The 9,714-nt window shown below is 47.6% G+C and overlaps 1 protein-coding gene and 1 long non-coding RNA gene across 3 annotated transcripts; one reads left to right on the top strand and one right to left on the bottom strand.

Moving 5' to 3' along the window:
* Window positions 1-670: 670 nt before the first annotated feature.
* On the bottom strand, window positions 671-7,730 carry rfwd3 (ring finger and WD repeat domain 3). Of its 2 annotated transcripts, none has more exons than XM_040162570.2 (13): window positions 7,492-7,730; window positions 6,339-6,616; window positions 5,972-6,234; window positions 5,836-5,891; window positions 5,317-5,496; window positions 5,142-5,233; window positions 4,743-4,857; window positions 3,910-4,135; window positions 3,602-3,752; window positions 3,332-3,508; window positions 2,791-3,005; window positions 2,471-2,685; window positions 671-2,241 (listed from the first exon to the last, which is right to left on the bottom strand). In XM_040162570.2, the coding sequence occupies exons 2-13, from the start codon at window positions 6,614-6,616 to the stop codon at window positions 2,098-2,100; spliced, it is 2,112 nt and encodes a 703-aa protein (XP_040018504.2). In that variant the 5' UTR covers window positions 7,492-7,730; the 3' UTR covers window positions 671-2,097. The 2 variants fall into 2 exon arrangements, with proteins under 2 accessions (XP_040018504.2, XP_077939191.1); XM_078083065.1 differs by having other exon boundaries at window positions 5,317-5,520; window positions 7,492-7,716.
* A 444-nt stretch (window positions 7,731-8,174) lies between these two features.
* LOC120809334 (uncharacterized) lies at window positions 8,175-9,271 on the top strand. The gene is made up of 2 exons (XR_005710079.2): window positions 8,175-8,411; window positions 8,669-9,271. It is a non-coding gene; the product is annotated as an uncharacterized LOC120809334 (long non-coding RNA).
* The last annotated feature ends 443 nt before the right edge of the window (window positions 9,272-9,714 follow it).

Genomic DNA, 9,714 nt, shown 5'->3' with positions numbered 1-9,714 from the left:
TTATATATGTATATAACAACTAAGCATCCCATGATTAATCCAATTTGTTTTGGTTTCATGCTGCTTTTAAAAAAGCCCAAAGTTCGCATTAAAAAAGCTGTTGAATATTTTGAAAGACGTTCATTTAGTCAGAGGGTTTCTTTAATTAGAAAAACAAGTGTATAGGAAGTGTAGCATCACTGTTTCTCAAAATTCTCAAATGTTTAATGTTTAATCACATGACGATCAGTTGTTTAGTTAATTGGTAATGAGACTTTCATGTCTTAAGTCTACCATGTTGCTACGGAGGCCCAGAAAGGACAAACCAGTTATTTAACATTCCCTGAAGGCACCGTAGTTTGGCTGCACGCTTCTGAAACTACAATTAAATGGTCTATTGACGCGAACAGGACATTTTATAAATTTGAATAAGTGTGGATAAAAGGTTCCCAATGTTGAATGAAGGCATGAATAAATATTAGTTCCAATATACCAACTCACCACCAGATGTCCCCAAATCCTTCAAGGTCCCTTAAATGAAATTACTTAAAAATTGAAGAAAAAAAACTTTTATTTCCCAAAAACATTGTCCATAATGACATCAAACCTTCAAACATTTCTTCCAATGTCCTCGATTCCTCATCTTTTCTAAAAAAAGAAACTTTAACACCAAACACTTGACTCCGAATACTTTCATTAAAAATAACAAATAACCTTTATTAACTTTGAAGTTGTACACAAAGAATCCGTAGCAAATATACATATATACACACACAACTTCATTTAGAACTTGAGGAAAGTGAAAATGTAGAACAAACCGCAGTCCTTTGGCACTTAATGTTCGGTTCAGTTTAAAAAGTCTTTCAACGAACCGTGAGAGGAATCTGGCGCGGATGTGACAAATGTTTACCACACAATGTTTACCAACTTTCATTTGAATTTAAATCAAAAAGAATCCAGATGACTTAAATGTTTTACCTCGTTGACCTTTGACCTTCAGCTGTTTCAATCAGCCGCAAACGGCCAGCATTTAGAAATTCTTTCATTCAGTCTCTGTCGAAGTGGAACGCCGGGACATCACAGACTTGTTGTCTTTGCATTTAATAAAAAAAGAAATAAAGGAATAAACAATGTCTTATCATTTATCACTACAGAAACCCTGAAAGCAAAAAAGGTGGGAAAAGAAAAAAAGGTTTCTTTGATAAAAGCTTCAGAGTTGCTTCACATGTTTTACCGTCAGTGAAACAGGTTGAAAAACTTTTGCGCAAAGCGAGACAATTTCTTTGTTTATTGTTGGAATTCTGATTTCAGCCACTGAAGAGTCCAAAAAGGCGTAAAAACATTCACATTTTCTTCTGGGTGAGTTTCAGCATAACTAATAGCTCGAGGGATTAGTTTTGTTTTTATCTACTTTCAAGAGCAGCAATTTCATTTCTCATAGTTTGAAAATCTATCGCACCAGGAGACTAATCTGACATTTCATCGTTAGCGATGTCCAGTAATGTGTATTGTTTAAATGCAGACGCACAATAGAAGCAAACCAGTGACTATTTTTGTTAGAATATCTGCAGACGTTTCAGCGTCTCTTGTGATCAAACTCACTATTTTCATTTGTTTAGACTAGAAGGTAAAAAATACGTGACGACCTTCCATAAAAAAAGAGGATGTGATGAAAAACGTTTAGCCACATTCTCACGCTTTGTTCCAATCGAGAAGATGACGCGCGGCTCGACTGTGACCCATGATTTTCACACTTCACAGAAATGAATGCAGGTCAATCTTTAGGATAAATCTAAAGTATTGTCATAAAAGATGAAGTGATCTGCAGTCGAGTTAAAACACAAACACGCCAACAGGGTCTCATCAGCGGGTGAGACGAAGATCCGAACAGTTTGACCTTTGACCCGTGCAAACGCAATCCAGGCCGCGTCCGGCTTACTGTGCAGGTCAAAGGTCGCCGGTCGAGACGAAATGTTTGTTTCTTCCCAGTAATGGTCCGGATAAAAGTGGACGTTTTTATCTCCCGCTGCGACTGTGTGTCCTCTGCTATGTGTGTGTGCGTGTCCATAGTCCGGTATGAGGACGCAACGACGCGAGCGACAGTCCGTCCGTCCTCCTTCACTCCCACCTGTAGAGCTTCAGCATCTTCTCCGTCAGCGAGGCCAGGAAGTGCTCGCCGTTCACAGAGAACGGACTGATGCCCAACACCGGCAGGTCGGCCGGGAGCTTCTGGAGCAGAGAGCCGCTGCCCGCGTCCCACACCTGAGGTGGGGGGGAGGGGGGGGGGGGGTTATTCAGACACTTTGGAATCTCTCGTATGAAGAACAAACCATTAAAACACAAAATACACACACATACATATATATATATATATATATATATATATATTTTTTTTTTTTTTTGGGATTACAAGGTTGTTACTCAGTTACATCAGTACTTTCATTAGTACCATCCAGCCCCCCCCCCGATCTCCCACACAAAATGGACCCACCATAGTGGAGTTGGATGCCTCGTCGCCGGCGGCGACCAGGGTCCCGCCCCCTTGAGGACTCTTGAACACGGCGTTCTTGGTGAGCACCTTGCAGGACGAGCCGGCGCCGAACGTCTGCACGGGAGAGTATGAGCAGCTGGGGAGCTGGGCGGAGTCCTGCTGGGGGGTCCGGGTCAGCGCCATCAGGACGCAGCGCAGTCTCGGGTGGGAGCGCCCTGCGGGGTGGGGAGGACACAGGACATTTTAACCTTTGACCTGGAAGGAGGTTTATGACGAGCAGCGAGGAGGACCGGCATGGCGGTGCGCGCGGCGCCTCTCACCCGGCCTGTAGGTGACCAGGCAGTGGCGGCTCTCCGTCTCCACCTGGATGTCGGTGCAGCCGGTGGACTCCAGCGGCAGCGCATGCGGCCGGTACGTGGCCTCGTTGACCTGCTCCCAGAAGCAGGCGGCCTCCAGGGAGCCGGCGATCAGCCCGCCGCAGGGGAACGAGCTGGACGCCGCCCGCGGGACGTAGCACAGCGACGCCACGGGACACCTGGCGGAGACGCCGAGAAGGGAGCGGGGGTTTAACGTGATGAAGACAAAATACGAGCTGAGGCGGATTGCTATCAGTACTCAACAGTTCAAGATGACATGCGACCTCTTGATTAAAAAGAAAGCCGACAAATAGGCTCAGCGAGGGGGCCGGCAGTTAGCCAACCAGAGCAAGGGGCGGGACTACGTAACAGCAATGGAGAACGCACCAGCACAACTGTGGGGGCCATTTAAAAGGTTTTCAGAAAAACAAAGAATTCACTAGTAAAAGCACCGCTAACATGGTTAGATGCCTGTGTGTGCGTGCACGTGCGTGCGTGCGCGTACTTCGAGCGTAGTGGCTGCAGCTCCTGCACGTGCGTGCTGGTGTCTCGGGTGTCGTACACCAACACGGAGCCGTTGCTTAGACCCGCGTAGACGTAGTTGCTGTTGTCCAGACACCAGCAGCAGCTCCACACGGGCCTACCGGCGTTGTAGGTCTGGACCACCGTGTTGGTCAGCAGACTGAGGACGGACACACAATTATGTTTGATGTATTACAATGTGCTTAGAGATTGCACCATGGGGGCCAGTCCCTGCAGGATGACATCAGGGTACCTGGTCAGCTTGATGGTGTTGTCCAGGGCGGCCGACAGCAGCAGGCTGTCGTTCTGCTGGTTGAAGCACAGACCTCGGATCTGTTTGGCGTGGATAGGGACGTACTGACTCGTCTTCATGTTGGCCACGCTCACCTTCTTCACGCCGCAACCTGAAGGAGGGGGGGGGGTTAAAAAGAAACACCTCACATGTTCGGTACCGTGGATGACATGACTGCAGTACTTGACGCATTTTAGACACTAGAGAATCGGTTGAAGTGAAAGCTAAATAACTGGCAGTATGAGGAGGAGGCGTCGTCGTCGTCTCACCGGGTACCAGCGTGGCGTGAGGCGACGGCTGCGAGGCCAGCAGGCAGCCCAGAGCGCCGCAGTAGGACAGGACACGGGAGCCTCCGGTCTGGGACACCAGCACCGCCTTGGAGAAGCCGTACTGGGACGCCCTGGAGCCGTCGGCCCGCGGGAACGGGCCGAGGAGGCCGGGGCCCGGGGAGGAGAGCGAGCTCCGGCCGGCCTGGGCCATCAGAGACCTCAGCTCCTACAGACACGGGGCAGGGAAGAGGTTTATCTACTTGACTACGAGAGGAAACGCACGAGTCCAGAAGGTCCCGCGCGCACAGCTATTGTTTACACATTCTAATGAAATCCACAACGCGACATCCCACAGGAATAAATAGAATGACACCACAAAGGTTCTACTTCTGCAGCTTTTTTTACCTTTGTTAATTTGTTTGGATATATTTTTATATTGTTGCTTTAACTGTTGATCATCTAAAGTTTCTTAGAATACCGTACTAAATAAATGTGTCACTTTAATGCACATTACACAAATAATAATGTGGCAATTGGCATGGTTCTTAAATATTCCGTTTATTAACTATTAGTATATGAAGTTTAAAAAAGGACAAATGTTATTAGAGAATAAAACTAATTTACTACAGAAAGGCGTTCATCAAAAGTTGCCAGTCTGCATGGTGATTCATTCCAACGGTTACCAGTAAAACTCCTCCAGTGGGATCCAAGTGTGATGGAGGGAAGCGCCCTCGTCTATCTGACTTTTAAAAGGAGATTTATCAACACAGTATAATATTATTAAAAGTCTCCCCCACTTTAATTACAAACTAAAAGACAATTGTCCTCCGTACCTGCAGCTCTTGTTGTGCTTGTCCGTATTTATTGGTGACGACCTGCAGCTTCAGTTTGTACTCTGCTGATTCCAGTTCAGCCTTCCTCCGCAGAGACTGTTCCTGTTCCAGAGACCTGCACACGCACACAGGTTAAAAACAGCATTCAGTTATTGCCAGCAGACTAAAATAAAACATTTAAACAGATCTTAATATCAAATTGAAATATTCTTCATGCGAGGCCACACGAGTCCACATGAGGAGACCAATGGGGTCGCTGGTTTCTTTTATCATCCAGGCGTTAAACAGCTGGACGCTTTGGTCGCTCTACTCATCAACACACTGTCGTCGGACTCGCTGGGTAGTAATTAACCAATGCAGCGTTCATCTTTTAAACAACGCAACGTTGGGATCGCTCACTTCTTTAAGGTCTCCTGCTCAGAGTTGTCGAGCGCTCTCAGCTTGGGAGCGTACAGCAGCACGATGTCCGAACGCTTCGCCTTCTTGTTGCACTAAAGAGGAAGCAAACGCACACAAATCCAGATTAGCGAGAGAGAGAGTGAGTGTGTGTGTGTGTGTGTGTGTGGTCACTGACCTGTGGGCATTTGCCGGACGAACCCTGAGCTACCAACCAGCGCTGGATGCAGGTGAAGCCGAAGAGGTGACCGCAGCGCAGGGCGGACGGCCGGTGCTCGCCCGCCGTGGTCCACGCCTCGAAGCAGATGGAGCAGACGTCGCCTTCCTCCGAAGTCTGACTCGTAGCGGAGGGAACCGGCTGGGGGGGCACATCATTTAGAAGCTGTGAAGGAAGTGACCCTATTGGGAGTCGGGACTGAGGAGGACAGACGCTGTATACGTCTCTGGGAGAGACCTGTCAATCGGTGTGTAGCCCCGCCCTAAAGAATCCCCTGCTTCATGTTTACAATGTTTACTGAGGGAATAAATAAAGAGAGAAGTAGTCATTTTCTCGTAGCCTTCTATGGGACCCATTTTACTTTGCAAATTCTGTGCATTGACAGCAGATTGGGTGTTGTATGATGATGGGAGACTACTATCAGGTTCGAAATCTAGAACTGCTTATGGAGAGACGTGTGCTGAGAGGTGCAATCGTCACCTGGACGTTCTGGTTTGGAGCTTCGGTCCCGTCGCCATCTGCAGCTGACCTGGAGTCTGCACACAGGAAGCCGGACTCTTAGAAGGCAACAGAGAGACTCAGCACTCAGCACGACGTGCACGCCGGTCAGACTCACCAGTCGGGGTGACCTCCGGTGGCTGCGTTGGTTGGACAGAGGCGCTGACGGCAGGACCGGCGGCAGGCGCCGGATCGATGGTTCCCGGAGCAGCGGGTGGGCCTTCCTCAGAAGGCCCACCCTCCTCTTCGGACTCGCTGATCTCGGTGGTGCTGCCGGACTCCGGCTCTGCCCCACCTGCAGCCGGCACCCGCAGCAGGAAGTCCGGGAAGCCCCTGGAGGACGCCGCGGTCTGGCTGGGGTAGTGCACCCTGAGGCCCTGCCTGCAGCAGCACACACGGGTTCATGCACGGCAGTTCCACACTGACATGAACATGTCACAAATATGGCCAGGTGGCATAATGACAGTAAATGATTCTCTGGGTACCTGAGTCTCCTCCGTATGCGCTGCGCTGCCGACGGTGCTGCCGCCGAGCTGCTCACCGCTCGCTGACTGAAGGCCCAGGTGGCAGGAAGCCGGGGGGGCGCACGCGCTGGCGTCCGCCCCCCTTCCTCGTCATCGTCATCATCCACCTCGGTGCTGCTGCTGCCGGAGTCCGAGATGACGTGCGGTGCGTCGGCATTCGTTGCCGCATTAACTGCCCGCTGCCTTGGGGCTCCTGCTGCCTGCACCTCCCCTGGGGAGTCCACCTCCATGGCCTCCATCTGCACGTCAGGGAAGTACACGGGTCAGGAGCTGAAACGCTGGTGTTGATTGTAACTTATAAGCGATGAACACATCACTCCTGATTGAGCTCCTTCCAGCGGCCCACAGACACTTTCAGAGTAGATACTACATTTTTACTTTTAACTCATAAAACTCATAACACTTACAGCAGTAAAATGCAACAGACACATTAATGCAGTGTAAATGTGAATCTAGAAACATAATTTATGCAACAGTCTGACACTGACAAAGAACATCTTGGTGTACAGTCAATACTTTACTGATGTAAGATTTGAATGACACTTTCATAGAGTGGTTTTAGTCCTTTTGATTAAGTATAGGGAACCTGTGCTCCAACTAGCTGCACAAAAACCAAGCTGCCCAACCTGTATGTCGTGCTAACTTGCCAGCTAACCAAGTGGTATACGGCCCCGCGACATACGGAAGCCTGTGGCGGTCAATTGTCGGCTAAATCGCCTTTAGTGGCTGAGCGGCGAACAAGAGACCGAGGCCTACGGGGCCTCAGAGTAAAAACAGAAGCAGACAGAAAGCAACACGCGAAGCGGTTTTTTACTCAGGTCTGTAAGCAGCGTTATTGGGGGAAAACAATACAAGTAAAATAGTGACAATAATAATGCTCCGTTCTAGTCCCCTGGTAACCACGGACGGTTATGCTAAACTACAATTTGTGAATCTGTTTGATACATTGACTTATACATTTATTAAAATAAAAACATAATTGTTTTCTACTGTTTTTATTTTAAAATGTGCGTAAAACGGGTGGTAAGATGGTGTTTTGGTCGCAAGCGTGTCTAGCTAGCGGTTTAGCTAACGTTCCTCTGGTTGAAGCAGCAGTAGCAGCGCCCCTTGTTACCTGTATGAAAGTGACGGGTTAACGGCTACCGATCCCGCTCCAGAGGACCCTGCAGGGTAACAACATGGCCCCACGGCAAAGACACGAATCAAACGGGTACTCGGGTGAACCGTTAAAGGGGTTAGCGGGGTTACTTTGCAGCAGAGGAAATGCACTGAGGACCCCGCGGTCAGGGATCGAATCTCCCGGCGCCATAGCCCGCTCTGCCCCGCCCCATCCTGTCGTGACGTCACCGCCGAAGAGCTTGTGTTGAGAAGATGAATCGCATCCTAGGCCATTAGGAACGGTTTGAAGTGGTCATGTTACACAAATAAGAGGTTCATTTTGAGCATTTGAATTTAGATTGCCGTCTTCTCAGCGCGACTGACAAGACATGCCTGTCTTTTTCTTTGAGATTACGCATTAAATTACTCGATCTCTTGATAGGGGCATTCATACTGCACATGTCACTTTAACTGTAATTTTCCACTTTGTCGTCACTCGTCACATTGTTACTTGTTCGCTAGTAAACGTTATGCTTAATATTTTAAATGTTTAACTAACTTTATTCTCTTGTTTTATATTAACCCATAACCTTATTCTACTAACCCATTGCATTAGCATTTAATTTAACCTTATTTTATTACTTGTGCACTGATGTCTTGTTGTCTATTCAAACCGCTTATCCTGCACACAGGGTCGCGGGGGGGGGGGCTGGAGTCTATCCCAGCCAACTTCGGGCGAGAGACTGGGTACACCCTAAAACAGTATAATAGTATAGCAGGGCTGACACAGAGACTAACAACCATTCACACTCACATCCACGGCAATCGGAGAGAACCCACGCAGACACGGGGAGAACGTGCAGACTCCACTGGGCGGAGTCGTACCCAGGACCTTCATGCTGTGAAGCGACGGTACTGACCACCACGCCACGTCAGGTAATGAAAATGTTACACCATTAAATTCTAAAATGTATTAGTGTTAAAATGTTAAGGTAAGTTCAACCAGAGGTATAACTACTCATTTTAGAATAGTATAATACTTGAATTCATTTGTTCCTTACTTTAGTGTTGCAGTAGGGATAGAGGATGTAGCCAGTGAGGAAATGTTGGAAATGGTTTTTTTTGGGGGGGGTTTTACCCGTGTTTTAGAAAGAATACGTTTACCCTTAGTGACACTCTGGTTTTTGCCCCAGACCCAGTGCCTCAAGGAGGCCCAAACCAGGTGGGAGTGGCCCAGGTGGAGAGAATGCAGCCCAGGCCTGAAGCACTGCTGCTTTGCTTGGTTTTGTTTTGTTCCTGTTTTGTGTCTCCCATTTGTTTCATTTTGTTCAGTCAGATTACGTTGTGGTAGTTTTTCTGTGTCTTGAACAAATCGTGATTTGTCCCCCAGAAGTTAATTTATACACTATTTATTTCTGTTTAGGAGTGCGTGGGGCTGGCAGCAGCGTGGCTACCCGGATGGTGGTGGGGCTGGTTGGACTGGGCCTCTCACTTTCTCCTCCCCTTTTTCTCAGTTGCATGTTTTTGATTTATATTGTTTTGTGTGAGCGTGGATGTGGCACTGGAGGGAGTGAGGGCCTTGCCCTAGAGCTTGTCCCCCCTCTTTTCCCCTTCTTAGCCCGCTGCAGCCTACGGCCCCAATCGAATCAAACTTGTTTATTAAAACAAAGTATTTCATTCTTTGACGACATTCCCAGAGTTGATAGGAGTTCTTGAAATTGATTTGTATCTTTTTGATGGTATTTTTAGAAACTCAAATAAATATTGTACTCTGGGGGAATATTGTTGCTTTGGTCTGTTTACACTTGTCATCTGTGGGTCCGTGGTGGATTAATTAATATCCCTACGGGACGATATCCGCCCCTCCGTACCTACCGGTGGTTACATTCATTTCTATACTACTGGGAGGCTTGGGAATTTCCCCTCCAGCATCAATTAGGTACCAAAACCTAAATTGAAATAGTTATTTTCATTACGGTGTATGAAACTAGAGCGAAAACCTTTTCTTATTTCAATGAGACCTTTTCAATTAAACAATATTTTGCTTCATTGCACTTTAACTCAGTCACTTTTCTGATATCCCTATCCTGGTTATGGTCTCCATCAGCAGATAATCAGAGGTCCTTCTGCCATCAAATTAATTAGTTTCATCACTTGTCAAAATTAGAACTCCGCAGAAAAATAAAAATCAACCAACACGAACACACTTTAAAAACATTGACATGGAAGATGTGAAATT

Source organism: Gasterosteus aculeatus, chromosome X (genome assembly GCF_964276395.1).
Source record: "Gasterosteus aculeatus chromosome X, fGasAcu3.hap1.1, whole genome shotgun sequence".
Taxonomy (NCBI): domain Eukaryota; kingdom Metazoa; phylum Chordata; class Actinopteri; order Perciformes; family Gasterosteidae; genus Gasterosteus; species Gasterosteus aculeatus.
The sequence above is the reverse complement of the archived record's forward strand: the minus strand, read 5'-3'. Positions and strand labels throughout refer to the sequence as shown.